At 43.2% G+C, this 24,439-nt stretch overlaps 1 protein-coding gene across 3 annotated transcripts in view; it reads right to left on the bottom strand.

The window, feature by feature from the left end:
• Positions 1–214: 214 nt before the first annotated feature.
• Positions 215–24,439, bottom strand: part of PDE8B (phosphodiesterase 8B) — a 221,753-nt gene continuing 197,528 nt past the window's right edge. For all 3 annotated transcript variants that reach the window (XM_073584138.1, XM_073584137.1, XM_073584136.1), the window contains 6 exons: positions 18,768–18,966; positions 14,258–14,475; positions 13,479–13,614; positions 6,987–7,154; positions 4,717–4,846; positions 215–1,848 (listed from right to left, as the gene is read on the bottom strand). In XM_073584138.1, the coding sequence (XP_073440239.1) occupies positions 1,733–1,848; positions 4,717–4,846; positions 6,987–7,154; positions 13,479–13,614; positions 14,258–14,475; positions 18,768–18,966 (967 nt within the window). In that variant the 3' untranslated portion in view covers positions 215–1,732. The remainder of the gene's footprint in view (positions 1,849–4,716; positions 4,847–6,986; positions 7,155–13,478; positions 13,615–14,257; positions 14,476–18,767; positions 18,967–24,439) is intronic.

The raw sequence follows: 24,439 nt of genomic DNA, 5'->3' as shown, positions 1-24,439 counted from the left end.
TCAGGTAGCATTAGCCAACTGACAGGTTCCTATCAAAGCCTAAGGCCGGAGTCACACTACAGCGAGATACGGCCGAGTCTCGCAGGTTAAAACCAAGCTCTGGCACCGGCACTCCGGAGCGGAGCGTGCAGCTCTATGTATTGCTGTGCGGCTGCACGCTCCGCTCCGGAGTGCCGGCGCCAGAGCTTGGTTTTAACCTGCGAGACTTGGCCGTATCTCGCTGTGTGTGATCCCGGCCTAAGGGTAAATTCACAGGTTGCAGATATGCTGTAGATTTTCAAATTCACGTGTCAATCTCTAGGAACACAAAGTGTCTGCAATGTGAAGATGAGATTTGGTAAAATTTCATCTGATTAGCTAGCACTGTATTACATTGTTGATTGTCGCACCCAACGTGGCACAAAAAATCTGCAGCAAATACGCAATATGAGCATTTAGCCTAAGGGTGTATCCACTCAGGTCAGATATGGTGCAGATTCACTGAAGATTTCACCCTGTGTTGCAAAGGCTCAAATGCACGGTAAATATCGGCATAATAAGTTGACCGGCTGCAGATGTCAAATCCGCGGCGCAGTTCAATTTACTCTGCAGATTTTCTCCGCAGCGTGTGTCATATAAAAACTCATCCACACAGATGGTTCTTGAATATACAGCAAATCTAACTCGCGTGAATGTACCCTAATTCTACTCAAACCTAATAAGTCGGGTATGATTGTTGCTAGCTCTACTATCCCACTTATAGGAGATAGAGGGAGCTGCCTTGCAAAGTCCCCAAACTGATCAGCAGGTGATATTCAGGATGGGTAGCTATAGTCACACCTAAATGTTCAGGTATTGAGTGAAGCTAGACAGGGGATACCTAAAAATTTTTCATAAAGTGTCTTTCTGATTGTTAACTATCGAGTGACAGCTGCAGTCCATGGGAGCCCGCCACATTACCTGCAGCTAAGAGTATTCATCATTGTACTGTAGATGGAAAGTCTGCATGTAGCCCAAGCTTTAGGCCTCATTCAGAGGTCCGTACGTGAAAAAATAGACCAATTCGCATCAGTGTTTTGGAACAGATTTCCATCAGTGTTTGGTCAGTATGATTTAGATTCATGACTAGGCTCAAAACCCGACATGTAGAACATATAAGTGAATAACGGACGTCTAAATGAGGCCTTAGGGTGTTGGAATAATAAGTAAATGAATTCATGATTCCTATTGGGCACGTGCAAGAAGCCTTCCTGAGTCTCTGATAACGCCCCTAAATGTAGCCCTGAACAAATATAGCAGATCAGTAGTAAATCCAGGAAGGAAAACATCGCTCGTTCTTCCTTTCTCTGTGATATATATGTAGCAATTGCTGGCATTAAAAAAAATCATAATGAAAATAGTCTTTAGTTCTTGTCCAATGTATACTTCTTTGATAGTTGGTCAGGAATAACAAAGCATTTGAAATGCAAACTGGCAGTCCAAAGTAAGGATAGGCTGGTGAAGATGTCAATAGTCTGCAGTCAAAGAGAATGTTGGTGCCAGGGAAAAAATCGTAGTAGAAAGTTAACTTTCACTGTCCGTATTTCCCTTTGATTTGATGTCCATGCCATCATCTGGTCAACCTTGAGCAAGTCTTTGTAGTACTGCTCCATCCAGTCTACAGAACACAGCTTTCCTTTATACTGGTTACACCACCAGTAAATGGTTCACAGTGCAGGTAGGTTGGGAGGTCACTGATCGGTCCAGACTTCCGTTATTTGCTGATGTCAGATGAGCACCTGAGACTCTTGCACTTTAACTCATCTAACGATTTCCAATACTTGTAGTTTTCTGTCAAGTGTTGTATGAGGTTCGGCAAATGTGCGAAAGCTGAAAATAGACATGACAATTATTAGGGATTCTAGTAGATGGATGAGATGTGATCTTGCCTACCATCATATGTTCTACAGTTTGAATACTACTGAGTAGAGTACAAATCGATTCGCAGAACCCAATGCATCGGCTATTTCAGTATTCTAGGGCCATTGGATGGAAGCCCTGAGAACTGTCTCTTACCTGGCGCATCCGCGGCTTTTGATTGATTTAGAATCACACCAAGGCAGCTAATTAAAAGAGTGCGGCTCTCCAGGCAACTGTCCAGCGGCCACAAATTACTGACATGGCTGATGGTCTGAGTCCTGCAAATCAATTTGTACCAACTGTACTATAGATTTGTCCATAGCCATAGAACAAAATTAGGCATTATTATTCAAGGCTGAAAAATGTACATCACTAAAGTGAATAGAACTTTATTTCAAGAGGTACTCTCAAGTTGTCTCTTGAACAGCTCAGAGCTATCCAGTTTCCTTACTTCCTGGTCTCTTGAGTTAAAGTTCTGGTAAGCAGCACAACTATAGCACACTACTCAAACAAAATAAGAGGAACACTTAAACAACACATTGTAACTCCAAGTCAGTCACACTTCTGTGAAATCAACAAGTCCAGTTATGAAAGAACACTGATTGCGAATCAGTTTCTCCTGCAGTTGTGCAAATAGAACAGACAACAGGTAGAAATGATAGGCAATTAGCAAGACAACCCCTATAAAGGAGTGGTTCTGCAGGTGATGACCACAGACCATTTCTTTGTTCTCATCCTTTGTGACTGTTTTGGTCACTTTTGCATTTTGTCATTGCTCTCTTCTCTAGAGGTACAGTAGCATGAGGCGGTGTCTACAACCTACAGAAGTTGCTCAGGTAGTGCAGCTCATCCACGATGGAACATGAATGTGAGCTGTGGCAAGAAGGGTAGTTGTGTCTGTCAGCACAGTTTCTAGAGCATGGAGCAGATACCAGGAGAAAGGCCAGTACACCAGGAGATGTGGATTTGGTCATAGGAGAGCAAAAACCCATCAGAAGGACCGCTACCTCCTCCTTTGTGCAAGGAGTAACATGATGAGCAGCGCCAGAGCCCTGCAAAATGGCTTCCAGCAGGCCACTAACATCCATTTGTCTGCTCAAACAGCTATAAACAGACTCAATGAGGGTGGTATGAGGGCCTAGTGTGCAAAAGTGGGTGTTGGGCATTTACCAGAGAACGCCAAGATTGGCATATTCAACATTGGCACCCTATGCTCTTCACGGCTAAGAGCAGGTTCACACTGAGCACAAGTGACAGTTTGGAGACACTGTGGAGAATATGCTGCTGCCTGCAACATCCTTCAGCATAACTGATTTGGCAGTGGGTCAGTAATGGTGCGGAGAGGCATTTCTTTGGAGGGCCGCACAGCTCTCCATGTGCTAGCCAGAGGTACCCTGACTGCCATTAGGTGCCGGAATGAGAGCGTCAGACTCATTGTGAGACCACATACAATTGCACTGGGCCCTGGGTTCATTCTGAGGCATGACAATGTTAGTCCTCATGTGGCTGAAGTGTGTCAGCAGTTTCTGCATGATGAAGGCATTTATGCTATTGGCTGGCCCGCCCGTTCCCCAGACCAGAATCCAATCAAGCACATCTGGGACATCATGTCTCATTCCATCCACCAACGTCACGTTGCACCACAGACTGTCCAGGAGATGGCAGATGCTTTAGTCCAGGTCTGGGAGGAGATCCCTCAGGAGAACATCAGCCGCCTCAGCAGGAGCATGCCCAGGCGTTGTAGGGAGGTCATACAGGCATGTGGAGGCCACACACACTACAGAGCATCATTTATTTGTCTTGAGGCATTTCCATGAAGTTGGATCAGCCTGTAATTTGATTCTCCACTTTGATTTTGAGTATCATTCCAAATCCAAACCTCCATGGGATATTAATTTTGATTTACATTGATCATTTTTACCTTTTATTGTTCTCAACACAATTCATTATGTAATGAATAAAGATTTTCAACTGGAATAATTCATTCAATGATATCTAGGATGTGTTATTTTAGTGCTCCCTTTATTTTTTAGAGCAGTGGATTAGAAGAACTATAAAGCTCAGCCCAAGTGCTACTGTAATATATTCAGCAGTCAGTAGTTTGTTCTGGAGTCTACACTGTTATCACTGTATTTAGAGATAGCGATAACTGAGCATTGGAACAAGTACATAGTTCCAGACAGTGAGAGCTGTAATTATGAGACCTCTAAAAGCAGCCAATCGTGGCGGCTGTTGATTTTGCAAGATTTATAACAAATACTTGTCAAGAGGTGAAAGGGAAGGAGGGAAGGTAAACTGCTAACTGCTGCATAGAAATCAATAGGCTGGAGAGAGGTGGCTGGTATGTTAGGATGTGGGCAGGCACTAGTGGCTGAGTTACATGGAAGATAGCTGTACACTATGAAAGATAAAAGCTCTCATTGCAGCTAAATGACAGCAGATGGAAAAAGCAAGTCAATTGCAGAGTTGCCTTTTTTCAGGCTGTCTAAATAATTAAAGCAATATAATCACATGACACCCTTTAAGGAAAACTGACCTCTGATTCATGCTGTTTGAACTACAGTCCCATTGTTTTGCTCAGTAACAGGAACACAAAAGCAAAATTGACCATGTCCAGTATAAAACAGATCTGATGTTCAAACAGTGATTGACGGGCCCAATATATAATGGGTCTGTTGAATTCCAGTAATGGTGCCAGTCATTTTACCTTCCAAAATACTACAGGCTGCTATTTTTTTTCCAATATTTATGACATATTCAAAACTGAGCCTCAATCGAAAATAAAGATGCAAAATACAAAGAAAACTTTTACTAAGTAGCGTCAGTCTCTGGTCTTACCATCCCATGCATCAAACATGTCTGTGATAAAATAGTCTATGAATGATATCTGAGATTTTGGTATACTACAGGTGTTCCGGTCAAATACTGGCATAACTACTGGCAAGCCTTGTCTCTTCTCTTCATCAGTCTGTAAGAAAAGAGAGGAATGTAGTTGATTATGATTTCATGTACACAGCCATCGAGGGGAGAAATTGTACAGTCAGCCTCTCACAAGTGCTCTACCAATTCCTAAATTTCATTTGCAACAGATTGGATATTTACTTATGACCAGAGTTTCTCCATACATCTTTTGATAAATTTGTCGCATTTTGCTGCGGAGCGCTTTTCATTAATTGGAACATGCCTCTTAATTTTGTGACATCTTTGGCCAGTCTGTGCACTAAAAAAAAGCAAATCTACTGTATACTAGCTATAGGTTGGCGCACATTTGGGCGTTAATTTCTGGCATAATTTGTAGTAGATTTTTTGGGCTGTGAGAAGCCTAGTTCCCACCAGTGAAGCTCCGTCTACTTAAAAGAGGCGAGAGTGTCATGAAAAAATAATCGATTCTCCCTGCCCAAATAGGGTGCGTGTACAAAGGCACAGAGTGTGCCTAGCAGTGCATGGAGCTTGTATACTGCGGAGCCACACAGCCTCTGTACTCTGCTATACAGGCTGCAGACAGCTCATATACGGAGGTATTCTGCTCTAGAAGCAATACCAATTTTTTGTATGCAATCAGAGACATGTGGAAATAGTGTGCAGGCCTCATGGACCTGTATTGCAGCTCTATTATACAAAATGCAGTTTTAAAGAGAATCTGTCAGCAATATTTTACCCCCCAAACTATATACATATGTAGCTCTTCAAAAGACAAGTTCAGCGTTGGGATTGATATGCCTGAGGTTGAAGAGCTATGTTAGATCTGAAGCCTCTGTCACTCCAGCTCTATTCCCCAACCAGCGCTGCTCTTTCCTGTGTGACTTCAGGCAAAGGAGCTGTCAGTCGAGGAGGAGGAGGAGGTGAAATGCTCGCAGATTCCCTTTAATGCTGCTGTGTGCTTTAGCCCTAAACCAGAATGAGCTTGAGGGGTCACTTACACAGTTGTAGATTCTCTCATTCGAGAGAATCGGGTCCATTATACAAATGACACTCTGATCAAGCTATAATCAGAGTTTGAGCCAAGTGTCAGCATAGTGCAAGCATTTTCTCTTGGATAAGAGAATCAGGGCACACTGTGAGGAAAAGACGGAGAACAAAATACCTCCATCTTCTCCATTCTGTGAGTGCTTGGATATCAGACTGCACTCCAATGTCATCCGAGCGCAGTGCGATGTTTTCCACGCACTTATAGACTTCAATGAGTTAGTGGCATCCAACTTCAAAGTGAAATTGCAGTATGCTGTGATTTTTTTTCACTGACGATTCTATCCCTAAAAAAATAAAATTGGGCATCGGCACTGCCCCATTGAATAAGATTGATCCGAGTGCTATCCAATAAAACATGGAATGTATACGCTCGTGTCAGCGAGCCCTTAGGATGGGTTCAGATGCCTTACTAAGTATTGGGCCTGTCAAGTCCGCAATTTGTGGACATGACTGGCATCATGTGGAGCTCTGTGTCCTCGCCTGCTCAGCGGATGAGTGCAGGAGCTGCCGGCTATTTCTGTGCATTAGTCTGGTCGGTAAATCACAACAGAGTAGGACATGCTGCAAATTTTCTCCAGGCAGACCGTTGGTCCATGTGCAAAATCACCTATGTGCATTGTCACATTGGCTATACAGGGTGTGTGCTCTCCAAGTGCGGTCCATGACAAGCGTATTATACAGACGTGTGCCGTAAGGATCGGACCGTACATTAACTAGTGTAATTCAATAGGGCTGCTAAGAGACAGTTTTTTCACATGGGCCAAATGTCTGCTTTAAATCAAATCGCAGCATGTATTAATCTTTTCCAAGTGTCAGATTAGAATGAACTAGACATGCATAAAAAAAAATGGATCCCATACGGATGGATCCACGGCTTCACTGCCATTATTCATCTAGGAAACTGTATTTGATCATGTACATTTTATAATGTTGTTTAAAATCAGAAGCAAAATGATTGTCACCTGGATGCCACACAGATGAAAAGGACACATGATTGACAATATGGATGAAAATCAGGTTTTCTGGATGAAACTGATCATTTTTTATAGGCTCATTGGACCCCGGCCTTAGCCCAAGATTTAAGATGTAGTTGTTCCACTTGCTGAGTTTTTTTTTTAAAAAACAAAGAGGTATTATACCTGAGAAAAATACTCCTCTGAGATCCTTCCAGCCCATTCAATGCACAAATCCAATGGACGACACGGGTTGGCCACATCTGCACATTTTATCATCATGCGTTTGATGAGTATACGATTTTCTGGTGAATTTTTGATACTGGGGGAACATTCGCAGTCACTGCCCTCACTCTGCAAACAAACCATAAGAAACCTTAGCAAACATGCAAAAAAAATACATAAATACGTAGCAGAACGATTTGCCTGATGACCCAGGAGAATTTTGGTCTGCACTTTCTGACAGCCATGATTTTGTTATTTTATAATTAGTTTTGACATTGGTGTAGCTGTATTATTATTATTATTATTATTATTTATTTATATAGCGCCATTAATTCCATGGTGCTGTACATGAGAAGGGGGGTTACATACAAAGTTATAGATATCGTTAACAGTAAACAAATTTCCACAACAAATTTACAATGACGAACTGGTACAGAGGAGAGAGGACCCTGTCCTTGCGGACTTACATTCTACGGGATAGTGGGGAAGAGACAGAAGGTCGGGGGTGCAGCAGCTCTAGTGGTGATGAGGCGGCAGCTCAGGCGGTGGCGAGGCGGCACAATGGTCATTGCAGGCTGTAAGCTTTCCTGAAAAGATGGGTTTTCAGGTTCCGTTTGAAGGATCCGAGGATGGTGGATATTCGGACGTGTTGAGGCATGACATTCCAGAGGATAGGGGATATTCAGGAGAAATCTTGGAGGCGATTGTGTGAGGAATGAATAAGTGTGGAGGAGAGTAGGAGGTCTTGGGAGGATCGAAGAGTACGTGAGGGAAGATATTGGGAGATTAGTTCAGAGATATAGGGAGGGGAAAGGTTGTGGATGGCTTTGTAGGTCAGTGTTAGTAGTTTGAACTGGATTCTTTGGGGAATTGGGAGCCAATGGAGGGATTTGCAGAGGGGAGAGACAGGGGAGTAGCGAGGAGAGAGGTGGATTAGTCGGGCAGCAAAATTGAGGAAAGACTGGAGTGGTGCAAGAGAGATAGCAGGGAGGCCACAGAGAAGAGTGTTGCAGTAGTCAAGGCGGGAGATGATGAGGGCATGTACAAGAGTTTTAGTAGATTGAGGACTGAGGAAGGGGCGGATTCTGGAAATATTTTTGAGTTGGAGGCAATAGGAGGTGGCAAGAGATTGGATGAAGGACAGGGCAGAGTCGAGAGTTACTCCGAGGCAGCGGATTTCAGGTGCAGGAGAGAGCGTGTTGCCATTTACCATAATAGATAGATTGGGTAGGGAAGATACGTGAGATGGAGGAAAGATAATGAGTTCAGTTTTGTCTACGTTGAGTTTTAGGAAGCGAGAGGTGAAAAAGGAGGATATGGCTGATAGACACTCCTGTGTTGTGAGTTCATTTTCCCCTTCACTACTGAGGCCCGAGGAACTCCCTCTTCTGGTGAAGAAAGGTAGTGAGCCTGATTGTCAAACACCTGGGGCTGATGATGACTGGCTGAGTGGAGTTAGTGACTGGAAATAAGGCTGCCGACGCCCTTCTGGCCTGCGGGTGATTTCTCTGTGGACTTCTAGGAAACCAGTCTGATTCCTGCTCATCTAAAGCTAAGATTTCTGCTTTGCCTTTTTGCATTGTGTTTTGTTTTCCTTGCTTTTCTGGATTCTGCCATTCCCTGCTGGGGTGAGCTGAATCTCCTTTTGCCTGTTGCTCTGTCTTCAGAATATTCCTGAGTACTGACATAGCCTTTTTTGAAGCCTAGCGTCTTCAGGGCCTTTTTTACTGTCAGTTAGTTGGCTCTTATTTTCATAGGGTTTTTCACGGATTGCAGACAGCAGCCTTCCTGTCCTTTCCTATCTAAGCTAGCTTGGGCCCCATCTTTGCTCAGTCCATCTTTCTGTCTGTGTTTTGTTCTTTCTTCTTGCTTCACCGTCATTATATGTGGGGGGCTGTCTTTTGCTTTCGGGTCTGCTCTGGAGCAGTTTAGATTTCCCTTTCTGTCTTTAGGCTATGTAGTCCTCCAGCTGTGATCGAGGGGCCTAGGGCATCGTAGGAGCCCCCCACGGCTACTGCTAGTTGTGACAGAGAGGGGGCAGGATGAGGAGGTAGTGTGGGAGTGGGAAATGCTGAATGTGCGGTCAGAAAGGTATGAAGAAATCCAGGACAGGGCAAGGTCTTTGATGCCAAGGGAAGAAAGAATCTATAGCAGTAGGCAGTGGTCAACTCTGTCAAAGGCAAAGGACAGGTCAAGAAGGAGGAGAATGGAGAACTGACTGTTAGCTTTGGCTGTGAGTAAGTCATTAGTAATTTTGGTCAGGGCAGTTTCAGTGGAGTGGTGGGGGCAGAAGCCAGATTGCAGGATGTCAAAGAGGGAGTTAGATAAGAGGTGGGAGGAAAGTTGAGCATAGACATGCTGTTCAAGGAGTTTGGAAGCAAACGGGAGCAGTGATATGGGGCGATAGCTGGGCATAGCAGTTGGGTCAAGGTTTGATTTTTTGAGGATGGGTGTTATGGTGGCATGTTTGAAGGCAGAGGGGAAGGAACCCGAAGTTAGGGATATGTTGAAGAGATGGGTTAGGGCTGGAATGATCAGGTTAGTGAGGTTGGGGAGCTGGTGGGAAGGGATGGGGTCAAGTGCACAGGTGATGAGGCGTGATTTGGAAAGGAGATGAGTAAGTTCTCCTTCAGTGATGTTGGAGAGGGAGGTTATTAGGGAAGGGCAGAGGTATAGTATGTGGAGCGGTTGGGGTGGTGGAACTGTAAAGGTTTGCCTTGTTTGGTCAAGCTTGTTTTTGAAGTAGGTGGCAAACTCCTCAGCAGAGATGAGGGGAGTTGGAGGTGGCAGTGGTGGGCGGAGGAGAGAGTTGAATGTGCTGAACAGTTGTTTTGGGTTGTAGGATAGTGAAGATACAAGGTTTGTGAAATAGGTCTGTTTAGCAGAGGTGAGGGCTGATTTAAAGGCAAGTTTGAAAGCAGTGAAGTCGTCTGGCATGAGTGTTTTCTACCAGCGCTGCTCCGCGACCCTGGATGCTTGTTGAAGTTTTTTGGTGAGGTTGTTGTGCCAGGGTTGCCTAATGGTTTGTCGCACTTTGCCATGCATGAGAGGAGCGACTGAGTCTATGGCTGATGTGTGGGTGGTGTTGTAGAAAGCGGTGGCACTGTCTGTGTTGTGGAATGAAGATATGGAGGACAGAGGTAGAAGAGAGTCTGAGAGTCTGTGAATGTCTAGGTGTGCGAGGTTTCTGTGAGGATGTGCTAGTAGCTGTATGAAGTACGTCTACAGTTGTATGAAAGAGTGTTTGCCCCTTCCTGATTTCCTATTATTTTGCCAGTTTGTCACACTTAAATGTTTCAGATCACCAAACAAATTAAAATATTCGATAAAGATAACACAAGTAAACACAAAATGTACTTTTTAAATTAAGGTCCTTATTATTAAGGGGAAAAGAAATGCAAACCTGTGTGAAAAAGTGATTGCCCCCTAAACCTTGGTTGGGCCACCCTTAGCAGCAACAACTGCAATCAAGTGTTTGCGGTAACTGGCAATGAGACTTTTACAATGCTCTGGAGTACAGCTGAGCGGACACCTGTATGTTCGGGTTCAGTCGAAAAATTACAAAAAGTTCGGGTTCGGATACGAGAACAGTACCCGGACCTGAATCCGAAACCGGACCCCATCTTCTATTATATGCACCAATTCTGGTGCTTTGCCCGGCTCTTCCCACTTGCCCTGTAGCGGTGGCAAGTGGGGTTCATATTTGTGGGGTTGATGTCACCTTTGTATTGTCAGGTGACATCAAGCCAACGGCTTAGTAATGGAAAAGCGTCTATAAGACACCTATCCATTACTATTCCTATAGTGGTATGATAAATAAAGACACAGCCAGAATAGTCCTTTATTTGAAATAAAACAAAACACAATTTTACTTTTTTATTTAAAAATAACAAAGGTGACATCAACCCCATAAATATTAATATTGTCACCACTACAGGACAAGTGGAAAGGGTTGGGCAAAGCGCCAGAATTGGCGCATCTAATAGATGTGCCTTTTCTGGCAGCTGCGGGCTGCTATTTTTAGGCTAGGGGATCAATATCCATGATGTAAACTTTATACCTCCGATCACAGCTGAACACGCACGCTGTCTTTTGACAGCGTGGGAACCGCAGATCTCTGATCGGCGGGGATGTTTTCACCGCTGATCAGAAGCGGTGTTTGCCATGCTGTCATGCACATGACAGTGCGACAAACACCCGATGTTCAGGCAGCCGAACTCAAACATTAACACGGACTTCCAGGTGAGGTCCGTGTTCGGTGTCCGTGCCCAAATAGTAGGTGTTCGGTACGGACACCGAACTTTATTGTTCGGGTTTGCCCAGCTCTACTCTGGAAAAATTTTGGCCCACTTATTATTGCAGAACTGTTGTAATTCAGCCACATTGAAAGGTTTCCGAGCATGAACCACCTTTTTAAGGTCATGCCACAGCATCTCAATCGGAATAATTTCAGCACTTTGATTAGGCCACTCCAAAGTCTTAATTTTGTTTTTCTTAAGCCATTCAGAAGTGGACTTGCTGGTGTGTTTTATATCATTGTCCTGCTGCATATCCCAAGTGCGCTTCAGCTTGAGGTCATGAACAGATGGCCAGACATTCACCTTCAGGATTTTTTGGTAGACAGCAGAATTCATGGTTCCACTTAGCACAGCAAGTCTTCCAGGTCCCGAAGCCACAAAACAACCCCAAACCATCACACTACTATCACCATGTTTTACTGTTGGTATGATGTTCCTTTTCGGAAATGCCGTGTTACTTCAACACCAGCTGTAATGGGACATACACCTTCCAAAAAGTTCAACTTTTGTCTCATCCAATAGCGTATTCTCCCAAAAGTCTTGGGGGTCATCGAGATGTTTTCTGGCAAAACTGAGATGAGCCTTTATGTTCTTCTTGCTCAGCAGTGGTTTTCATTTTGGAACTCTGTCAAGCAGGCCATTTTTACCTTGTCTCTTTCTTATGGTGGAGTGATGAACACTGACCTTAACTGAGTCAAGTGAGGCATACAGTTTTTTGGATGTTGATGTGGGGTATTTTGTGACCTCATGGATGACTTGTCGCTGGACTCTTGGGGTAATTTTGGTAGTCTGGCAAGTCCTGGGAAGGTTCACCACTGTTCCACGTTTTTGCCATTTGTGGATAATGGCTCTCACTGTGGTTTGCTGGAGTCTCAAAACTTTAGAAATGGCTTTATAACCTTTTCCAGACTGACAGATCTCAATTACTTTGTTTCTCATTTGTTCCATAATTTCTTTGGATTGCGGCATGATGTCTAGCTTTTGATGTTCTTTTGGTCTACTGAAATAGGACCTGCCTGACCAAGTGAAGTGATCTCTTGATTGAGAACAAGTGCGCAGCAATCAGGCCTGGGTGTGGCTAGGAAATTTGAACTCTGCTTCCCAAAGATGTGATAAACCACAGTCGATTTTTGTTTTAAAAGGGAGAGCAGTCACTTTTTCACACAGGGCCCAAAAGGTTTGGATTTCTTTTTCCCTTAATAATAAAGACCTTCATTTAAAAACTGCAATTTGTGGTTACTTGTGTTAACTTTGTCTCATATTTACATTTGTTTGGTGATCTGAAACATTTAAGTATGACAAACATGTAAAAGAATAGGAAATCAGGAAGGGGGCAAACACTTTTTCACATAACTGTATATCACCCTGCCTTTCCGGCTCCCTGCTTGACAAATGTATGCCAGGTGGTAGGAAGAAAATAACAAAGTCACAAGTCTTATATATACATTTGGTATAAATGACCTTGCATCAGGAAATGCTTTTTTAAAGAACCCTACACGTTAGTCTAAAGCTGATTAAAATGGATGATTTCCACTAAAATGATAAATTATTGTTTTTGCCGATCAACGTCAATCATCGTTTTCACTGAAATCTGCTGTGGTTAGAATTTTCATCCAATAGTTACCAGTAAGTGTACATCCCCAGAAAGATTGTTGTCCTTCTCCAAGTGTCATTGAACATGTACAACCTGCATGAATGACTATATGGCCTAAAGTGTGTATGGCTGAGTCGGGTTGATGATTGTTCAACAGGCAGTCATGCATTTAACATTTGTTCAATCATCGATCAAAGTCTGGCTTCACAAATTTGTGTTTTACAGACAGTGATATATGGAGCAGATCTCCTGACCTGAACTACACATGCTCATGTACGCCTATCAGACAGTTGAGTTCAGGTCAGGAGACCAGGGGGCCAGTCCACATATCACAGTCTGTACTCAGGACAGTTTCACGGTGTGATGTGTATGGCCACCTTTCCTATAATTTACACTTTTAAATTAAAACAACTAGGAGATTACTTGTCCTAAATTTTTCCAGACAATGAGAAAGTCGGACACATCTGTACATTATGTCTCAACATTGATAAGATTATTGATGTGCGATCAGATTAATATTCCAGAGGGAGCAAGCAAGACATGTCACATAATACATCTTACATTCGAGTTGTTCTCCTCGGCAGCAATGGGCTTGTTGATGCTGTTCACAAACTTGTTCACGTGCTCAAAGTGTCTGGTCATCTCCGTGGCTAAAACCATGTCAATTATGGCTTGACGAAGGGTCCGATATTGGGTTCTGAAGAAGAGAAAAACATAATAGTACGAGATGTTCAGTTTTATAAAAAGGATGATCTATCACATGAATACTGATAATGAATCACCTTTGTGCCGTAGGAAAAGGTATTGTCCAGGATTAGGAAAACATGGCTGGCTTAAACAAAAAAAACAGCATCACCCTAGTCCATAGGTTGTTTCATCTATGCTCATCTGAAGTGAATGTCGTAGAGATGAAATACCACATGCAACCTGTAAACAGGGTTGGCAGTGTTTTTGGAAGAAGCCAGGCATGTTTTTCTAATCCTATACAAGAAACCACACAGTGCTCTACATAGCTCAAATGAACTTTTTCTCAGGGGCAGTAAGCATGAATTATGGGCACCATTGGTGCATTAATTCAGCGCTGCCAGCAACAGATTGGATAGGCTATTAATTACTCACTGAGGATCCAGTAGCTAAATAGGTCCCATCCTGCATATGGACAAGGGATCCTAATCCTTGTATGCTAGAAGTTTCACAGCAAGCAATGTCATTAGTTTTTTTCTCTTACAAAATCTGGTAATGTTGCCCAAACCTTTCAAAATGAAAACAGCTGAGAACTTTGGTTATAAATTAGGAGTTTCAGGTCGACAGTGAACACAAAAATATGTAAATGAGCATACCGATCCATGTTCTTGAAAATATTGCATTTGCTGTCCTTTGCCGTGAGCTGGAATGCCAAAGCAGAGTGGTGACTTTCTAAGACAGCTGTGTCATTATAGAGAAGGGCTAGTTCACTTCCGGCGTTGCAAAGAAAAGAGTTGGTGCGACCGGGGTGATCGATATCATGAACCGTGGCAGCTATTAAAGCAGCCACTTTGTCCAGCTGATCAAGACTTGTCTACGAGAAAAATAATAAAGAGTCAGATGGTAGCAAAGATCAGACTGAAATGTATATATGACCATACAAGTCAACGGCCTGGATTCAGCAAGGCTGTTGATCTGAATGAGGGGGGACAGGGTGGAGTTCGAGGCTCCTGATTCATTAAGAAGCCATTTTATAAAAGGTGTTAACTCCTGGAGGACTATTTTGCATCAAAGTCCTGGGTCCAATGGAGTAGGACCTAAACTCAACTAATGGAAAAAGATGACCCTATAAGTAAACTGTGCAATATGGCTCGTTCTATGGCATCTCTTTGACTGAGCACATTACATTTCTTGCCTATGATAACAGATCTTAAGGGCAAATAGTAAATACTGATTATAGTAGACTATGCAAAACGTGTCTGTATGAAAAATGTTTTTAAAAGACTTGACTTTACTAATGTACAGAGATCTGCATCTACCTCAGGACTGAGCTGTGGTACTTTTTGTAGCATTGCTCTGGATCTCTACACATCAGATTGTCCTGGGAAGAAAAATACCTCATTTATATTAAAGAGGTTGTCCATTACTCTATCACTGATGACCTACTCTTAGAATAGGTCATCAATGTCTGATCGGTCCGATACCTGGCACCCCCACCAATTAGCTGCTCTCTGCATCAGCAGTGGCAGGCACCGGCCGGAAATGCTCAATTGTGGAGCTGCTCCATCTTTTGATAGTTATCGCGGCCAGCTACTACACATCCGTCTCCTATTGAGTTGAATCCGAGTATTTCCAGCCGGCAACTGCCACTGCCAACACCGAGAACGACTGATCGGCGGGGGGTGCTGTGTGTCAGACTCTGACCGATTAGACATTGATGACCTATCCTGAGGAATTGGTCATCAATGATAAAGTAGTGGACAACGTATTTAAATAAAGTATTTTCTTGTTACACTAATACAGCTTAAAATAATTATTAATATTGCTGTTTATTTATTTTCTAGCACCCAAACTCTAAGGTAATATATGGTACATTGTGAAGAGGTACTATCATTTTTCCAGTGCATGACATAATGGTTAAAGGCTATTTAGACCTTCACACATAATTTTTTGTTATTGATTATTTGCTTCCTAAATGCAAACTGAAACAACTTTCTAAAAATTCTTCATATATATAAAACTGAATGTGTGTGTGTATGTGTGTATCACCAACCAATCACGAAGCATCTTTCATTTCACCAGAGCTGTTAAAAAAAGCTGAGCTGTGATTGGTTGCTATGAGCAACAGCATGTGTGTGTGTGTCAGCCAAGCTCACTCTACATAGCACCAACCAATCACTAAGCATCTTTCATTTCACCACAGCTATTTAAAAGATGCTGAGCTGTGATTGGTTGCTATGAGCAACAGTTTTCCCACTCCAGAAAACACCTCAGCAGACACTGACATGGTGAGAGAAATCTAGCATCCCTGGGAACATAAGCTCCCAGCCATTGTCTGCCCCCCAGAAAGGAGCAGCAAGCATGACAGAAATGAATCCCCCCTCCTGTGCCCATATACACATCACACATCCTCCATCCAATAGGCACATCTTCCTTCTTAAAGGGATCATTGGTATGGAAGTTAGGGCAAATCCATCCAGCGCTTTGGTACTGACCCCAGGCCTCTCTTAAAGGGATCTCCGGTATGGAAGTCAGGGCAAATCCCTCAGTGCTCTGATTCTGACCCCAGGCTTCTGTTAAAGGGATCATTGCTATGGAAGTCGGGGCGAATCCATCCAGCACTTTGGTTCTAACACCAGGCCTCTCTTAAAGGGATCCCCGGTATGGAAGTTAGGGCAATTCCACTCAGCATTCTAGTTCTGACACCAGGCTCTCAAAAAGGGATCCCCGGTATGGAAGTCAGGGCAATTGCCTTCAAATGCTCTGGTACTGACCCCAGGCTCTCTTAAAGGGATCTCCTGTATGGAAGTTAGGGCACATCCCTCAGCGCTCTGAATCTGACCCCAGGATTCTATTAAAAAGATCATTGGTATGGAAGTCAGGGCAAATCCACTCAGCGCTCTGGTTCTGATCCCAGGCCCCTCTTAAAGGGATCCCCGGTATGGAAGTGAGGGCAAATCCACTCTGCGCTTTTGTACAGACCCCAGGCCTCTCTTAAAGGGATCTCCGGTATGGAAGTTAGGGTAAATCCCTCAGCGCTCTGATTCTCACCCCAGGCTTCTATTAAAGGGATCCCTGGTATGGAAGTGACACACATGAATGTAGGAAAGTGCACATATTAAATGTCATGTGGATTTAATATTTTCTCACAGACACTTTTATGCATTATTGATGTGGGATATTAGGGGTAGTAGTCCGGTGGCTCTGGCTGACGGGATGATGTAGGATATTAGGGGTAGTAGTCCGGCGGCTGACGGGATGATGTGGGATATTAGGGGTTGTAGTCCGGTGACTAAGGCTGACGGGATGATGTGGGATACTAATAGTCCGGTGGATCTGGCTGATGGGATAATGTGGGATATTAGGGGTAGTAGTCCGGTAGCTCTGGCTGATGGGATGATGTGGGATATTATAGTGAATGTGGCTATGCGGCGTGAGCGGGGCTATACAAGCAGCTTTATATCTCTATATATAAAAATCAATGTGTGTGTATCACCAACCAATCACGAAGCATCTTTCATTTCACTAGAGCTGTTCAAAAGAAGCTAAGCTGTGATTGGTTGCTATGACCAACAGTTTTCCTTGCAACCAATCACTAAGCATCTCTCATTTCACCAGAGCTGGTTAAAAGTAGCTGAGCTGTGATTGGTTGCTATGCGCAAGTTTTCCCACTTGACAACACCTCAGCAGACACTGACATGGTGGGAGAAATCTTGCATCCCCAGGAACATAAGCTCCGCCATCATCTGTCCCCCAAAAAGGAGCAGTGAGTACATGACAGAAATGAATCCCCCCTCCCGTGTGTTATCATTAAGTGACACACATGAATGTAGGAAAGTGCACATATTAAATGTCATGTGGATTTAATATTTTCTCACAGACACTTTTATGCATTATTGATGTGTTACTGAGCTCTGATGCTGTGAGTTTTTTTAAAGTGCTACTTTCCACATAATTCACCTGAATATACCCATATGGCCTCATATCCATTGGCGATTAAAAAAATGGTCCGATTTCTGGACTGGAAAAAAGGGTGGAGTGTTATGCAAGTGTTATGCGATTTTTAATCTTTCTATCCGTTTTACATCCGTTTTACATCCGTTCGCAATCCTTTTTTTTTTCCAGCAACTATTTTTCTACAGTCATTTACAGGACCATTTACAGTGTTCTATACCACAGAATGGTAATGTATCCGTTTATAACGGATGGAAAACGGATGGTCTGTTTTTGGTCCTTTTTTTAATCGCACCCATTGACTTGTATTGGCGAAAATCGCTGCAAATTTTTTCTCAGACCAATTTTGGATGAGAAAAAAATCGCAAGTGAGATGTCACCCATTCACTAACATTGGTCAGAGTGCAATCCGATTTAAAATCGGATTGCAATCGTCCGATTTTATCGCCAGTGAGTATGAGGCCTATAACACATAATGCTTTTCCCATAACAACCCATTAAATATGATACTATACTGCATACAGATGCTGTACATCCATGAGCAACTCAGTCGGACAAATTACAAGTTGACGGTGCATGAAAATGTGAATGACGGTTTCTCTACTGTACTAATGTATAAGGTTTGTGCCTGTCCATTGGTGAAAAGCATGACTATGATATTTATGGTGGCAGATAAGTGAGAATATCAGCCTGATCAATAGAAAACCTGGGATCTTAATGAACCATGTTTCTGTGCAATTTCACTATTCTATTTTTACTGGCTTTGACAGGATGATGTGGGATATTAGGGGTAGTAGTCCGGTAGCTCTGGCTGACGGGATGATGTGGGATATTAGTAGTCCGGTGGCTCTGGCTGACGGGATGATGTGGGATATTAGGGGATATTAGGGGTAGTAGTTCGGTAGCTCTGGCTGACGGGATGATGTGGGATATTAGGGGATATTAGGGGTAGTAGTTCGGTAGCTCTGGCTGACGGGATGATGTGGGATATTATAGTGAATGTGGCTGTGGAGTGGGCGGGGCTATACACTCAGCTTTATATATAGATATAATCATTAGAATTTGTTATAACTAACCGTAGTTAGTTACTATGCCCGGGCAGCACGGGCTCTTCAGCTAGTGTAACATAAAATCAGTCACAATATACATGACTAAATGAGTGTACAGTGGGAGAGAGGACCCTGCACAAGAAAACTTCATCATAATCTGTACCTTCACATTATCCTTCTGAAGAAAAAAGGCTGTGGCATGAAGGACATCTGCTGCGTGGGTGGAGTTGTGGTAGGAATTGGACGCATGATAGTTGGCCTCAATAACTTGCAGCCAGGAGCGCAGGGTTGCTTCTGAGCAGTTTAGAAATTCACAGACACCAAAACAAGCAAATATTTTCAGTCCAAGATAAACTAATGGCCTAAAAAATCAAGATATTGAATAAAGCATATCTTCATCACATGCACCCTATAATATGAAGTCAATGTATATATACAGTATATAGTGTACTGCGGATCCAGCAGTATGTTATCAAAGAACACTGGGTCATCACTGTAATCAGATAATATTGTGGTAACCTCTTCCTTAGCTCCAGTATAAGAGTAACATGCAAAGTAATTCCATTTACAATTTCGTAATTAGTAGACAATTTATAATATAGAAAAGAAAAGCACGTTTACATGTGTTCAAGTTATACTCATACGAATATAGTAATAAAAAATATTCAGAGTTCATCCTTCCAGTCAATGAGACTGCCCCTTGCACTCAGAAGACAATGAATATATGTATAATACAACCCCAATTCCAAAAAAAGTTGGAACGCTGTATAAAAGGTAAAGAAAGCAAGAATGCCATGATGTATACAGTTGAAACCAGAAGTTTGCATACACTATATAAAAAGACACATCTGCATGTTATTCTCAATATCTGACATGAAATCAGAATAAACCTTTCCCATGTTAGGTCAGTTAGGATTAACATAATTATTAATATTTGCCAAATGCAAGAATAATGAGAGAGAGAGAATGTTTTATGGCATTTTTATTACTGCAAAGTCAAAAGTTTACATACACTAAGATTACTATTAGTGATGAGCGAGTATACTTGTTGCTCGGGTTTTCCAGAGCATGCTCGGGACGTCTCCGAGTATTTTGGCGTGCTCGGAGATTTAGTGTTTATCGACGCAGCTGCATGATTTGCGGCTGCTAGACAGGCTGAATACATGTGGGGGTTGCCTGTTTGTTAGGAATTCCACACATGTATTCAGGCTGTCTAGCAGCCACAAATCATGCAGCTGTATCGACAAACACTAAATCTACGAGCACACCAAAATACTCGGAGATTACCCAAGCATGTTTTGGAAAACCCGAGCAACGAGTATACTCACTCATCACTAATTACTATGCCTTTAAGCAATTCTGTATGAAAACTTCTGGTTTCAACTGCTAATCTCTTACAGCCATATATTATATACATAGCTAGACATAGCTTTGGGATAGCATTTATGCAGGGGGCATTTATGCACACTTTATCCAAGTACAGTTTATCAAAGTACTGGCAGTTATAACATGGATGAATGTGACACGCATCTCTATTCTCTTCATACAGGTAACCAGCTTTTCCAATCTCTGCTCTGAATCCACTCCTGTGTCTCCATTCAATGTCAGCAAGCAGTTAATCCTGAATGCTATCTCTGTGTTTTCAACTCTGCAAGCTTCTATATGGTATATAGTTTTTTTCAACTTACTCTGCTTGTCCCCTTATGTTGTGAGGTCAAGAAACTTTTCAAAGTGCTTTATGATCCATGTAGTGCTGGACATGTGTTTATTTGACCACAACATTTTATTGGGTCCTGGTGTCTCAATTTAGTGTGATTGATTAACGAGAAGAGAGAGAGCCCAAAAAAAAAAAAAAAAAAAAAAAGTTCTAAGTCTTATCCTCCTATATATTCAGACATAGCTTTGGGATAGCATTTATGCAGGGGGCATTTATGCACACTTTATCCAAGTACAGTTTATCAAAGTACTGGCAGTTATAACATGGCAGTTAGCCAGGGCAGGAGACAGGTAAGACATTTATATACATCTACTCCCTGTACATTTGGAGTACAACAAATATATACCATATGCATTTGTGTAATTTTAATCCTGGCCGCTGCATTCACACACATCCACCGCCCTGGCATTAACTCTCTACACTCCATCCACATTGGCCCCTCGCTTCTTTCCTCTCCTATGTATAGCACTCATGCTCTTTTCACGTTGTTAAACTGCACAGATCCAGTCAGTCCCACCATTCAACATCAGAGACGCTCTCACAAATCACTTAACCATCTGCTCACTCTTTCTATCCTCCTTCTCCTAGTCGCAGGAGACATTGCTCCCAACCCTGGTCCCCCATGTTATAGAAAGTCAAACCTCCCGACTGCTACACTCAGAAACCCCTCTAATCTTATTAATATTCCCTGCATGCCATCTGTCTCTCTTAATTGTGCACTTTGGAATTCTCGCTCAGTGTGTAACAAACTCTCCTTCATTCATGACTTTTTCCTTTCTAATTCTCTTAACCTCCTGGCTCTTACTGAAACCTGGATCCAGCAGTCAGACACTACCGCTGCTGCTGCTCTTTCATACGGGGGGCTTCACTTCTCTCATACCCCAAGATCAGACAATAGAGCTGGTGGAGGCGTTGGTCTGCTCCTATCACCAAAATGTACCTTTCAGGTTATCCCTCAAGTACCCTCACTTGTCTTCCCTTCTTTTGAGGTCCATGCCGTCAGACTCTACACCCCCTTCTCCATGCGAGTGGCGGTGGTGTATCGTCCTCCCGGCCCCTCCCATCAGTTCCTGGATCATTTTGCCACTTGGCTTCCACATTTTCTCTCCTGTGACATCCCTACCCTCATCATGGGTGATTTCAACATCCCCATTGCTCTTCCCCTCTCACCATCTGCTACTCACCTTTTATCTCTAACCTCCTCATTTGGCCTTTCGCAGCTTACTAATTCTCCAACGCATGAAGACGGAAACTCCCTCGACTTGGTCTTCTCTCGGCTTTGTGCAGTGGATGATTTTGCAAACTCCCCTCTCCCGCTCTCTGACCACAATCTTCTTTCATTCTCTATCAAGAACTGCCATGCTGCTCAGGTCACCCCCACTGTCCATACTTATAGAAACATACAGGCCATTAACACCCAGAAACTTATGAAGAACTTGCAGTCTTCATTGGCCCCTATCTCCTCCCTCTCCTGTCCTGATTCTGCATTGAAGCATTACAATGAAACACTTCAAAGTGCCCTGGATGAATTTGCACCCCCTATAAATAGAACACCACAACGCAGACGGCGACAACCCTGGCACACGGTGCAAACACGTTTCCTGCAGCGGTGCTCCAGGTGCGCCGAACGTCTGTGGAGAAAATCCAATCTACCCGAAGATTTCATCCATTTTAAGTTTATGCTTAGAACATACAACACTGCCCTTCACCTCTCCAAACAAACCTATTTCAACACCCTCATCACCTCACTGTCCAATAACCCGAAACGTCTCTTTGACACTTTTCATTCTCTACTCAATCCAAGAGTACAGGCCCCAACCGCGGAGCTCCGAGCTGACGATCTGGCCAATTACTTCAAAGAAAAAATTGACCAGATCCGACAGGAAATTATCTCCCAATCACCTCATACCATGCACTGTCCTCCCTCCCCCACTGCATCGAACTCACTCTCTGATTTTGAACCAGTCACAGAAGAAGAAGTAAGCAGGCTCCTTGCATCTTCTCGCCCAACTACTTGCACCAGTGACCCATTTCCGTCACATCTCCTCCAGTCCCTTTCCCCTGCTGTCACCCCTCACCTAACTAAAATATTTAACCTCTCTCTCTCTTCTGGTATTTTTCCCTTCTCATTTAAGCATGCCATCATACATCCACTACTTAAAAAACCATCCCTCGACCAAAACTGTGCCGCTAACTATAGACCTGTCTCTAATCTTCCCTTCATCTCTAAACTCCTGGAACGCCTGGTCCACTCCCGTCTTATCCGCTATCTCTCAGAAAACTCTCTTCTCGACCCTCTCCAATCCGGTTTCCGCTCTTTACACTCCACTGAAACTGCCCTCACTAAAGTCTCTAATGATCTGCTAACAGCTAAATCAAATGGTCACTACTCCATACTAATTCTCTTGGATCTCTCTGCAGCATTCGACACTGTGGATCATCAGCTCCTCCTCACTATGCTCCGTTCCATTGGCCTCAAGGATACCGTTCTCTCCTGGTTCTCCTCCTATCTCTCCGACCGCTCCTTTACTGTATCTTTTGCCAGTTCCTCCTCCTCTCATCTTCCCCTTACTGTTGGGGTCCCCCAAGGATCGGTTCTAGGTCCCCTCCTCTTCTCCTTGTACACTGCCCCTATTGGTCAAACAATCAGTAGATTTGATTTCCAGTACCATCTCTATGCTGATGACACCCAATTATACGCTTCTTCTCCTGACATCACGCCAGCCTTTCTAGAAAACACCGGCGATTGTCTAAACGCTGTGTCTAATATCATGTCCTCACTATATCTGAAACTGAACCTGTCAAAGACTGAACTCCTGGTGTTTCCTCCCTCTACTAATGTACCTATACCCGACATTGCCATTTCTGTGTGTGGTTCCACTATTACTCCCCAGCAACAGGCCCGCTGTCTTGGGGTCATACTTGATTCCGAGCTTTCCTTTGCCCCCCACATTCGATCACTGGCTCGCTCTTGTCATCTGCACCTCAAAAACATTTCTAGAATTCGACCTTTTCTTACCTTTGACTCTGCAAAAACTCTTACTGTTTCTCTTATTCATTCTCGTCTCGACTATTGTAACTCTCTTCTAATCGGTCTCCCTCTTACCAAACTCTCCCCCCTCCAATCTGTCTTGAATGCTGCAGCCAGGATCATATTCCTCACCAATCGTTACACCGATGCCTCTACCTTGTGCCAGTCATTACACTGGCTACCCATCCACTCCAGAATTCAGTATAAACTTATTACCCTCACTCACAAAGCCCTCCATGGCTCAGCACCACCCTACATCTCCTCCCTTGTTTCAGTATACCACCCTACCCGCGCCCTCCGTTCTGCTGATGACCTGAGATTAGCATCCTCAATAGTCAGAACCTCCCACTCCCGTCTCCAAGACTTTACACGTGCTGCGCCAATTCTTTGGAATGCACTTCCCAGGTCAATACGATTAGTCCCCAATCCCCACAATTTTAAGCGTGTCCTGAAAACGCATTTATTCAGACTGGCCTACCACCCCAACACATTAACCTAATCTATCCCTGTGTGGCAGAGCCAAAAGTTTTACCATAACCAGGTTCCCCGCATCATGTTCCCACATGCTTTATGCCTCCATTAGCCCTCTGTGTCTGTACTGTTACACACTTAACATTATGACTGGTCCATACAATCAGGGTAGATGTTACCACCCAACTTTCGTGTCTCCCTCTTTCCTCATAGAATGTAAGCTTGCGAGCAGGGCCCTCTTTCCTCTTGGTATTTGTTATAATCTACTGTATGTGATTATTGTTATGCTGTAATGTCTATTGTCTGTACAAATCCCCTCTGAAATGTAAAGTGCTGCGGAATATGTCGGCGCTATAAAAATAAAATTTATTATAAATTTATTATTATATACAACAGAACATAGAACACAGACCAGAAGTTGATTTTAAATTTTTCCATTTCATTTGAAATAAATAACTCATTTAGAAATTGAAAATTGAAAGCAGCAACATCTCAAAAAAGTTGTGCCCGGAAAATATTTACCGTTGAGTAGCATTCCGTTTTATCTTTACAACAGTCTGTTAACGTCTGGGAAGTGTGGCAACAATCATTTATCTTCCATTGATTGCATTTTTGT

This window comes from Dendrobates tinctorius, unplaced genomic scaffold (assembly GCF_039654945.1).
Source record: "Dendrobates tinctorius isolate UK_male_01 unplaced genomic scaffold, ASM3965494v1 ptg000083l, whole genome shotgun sequence".
Lineage (NCBI taxonomy): Eukaryota > Metazoa > Chordata > Amphibia > Anura > Dendrobatidae > Dendrobates > Dendrobates tinctorius.
This window is presented reverse-complemented; position numbering and strand designations above follow the sequence as displayed.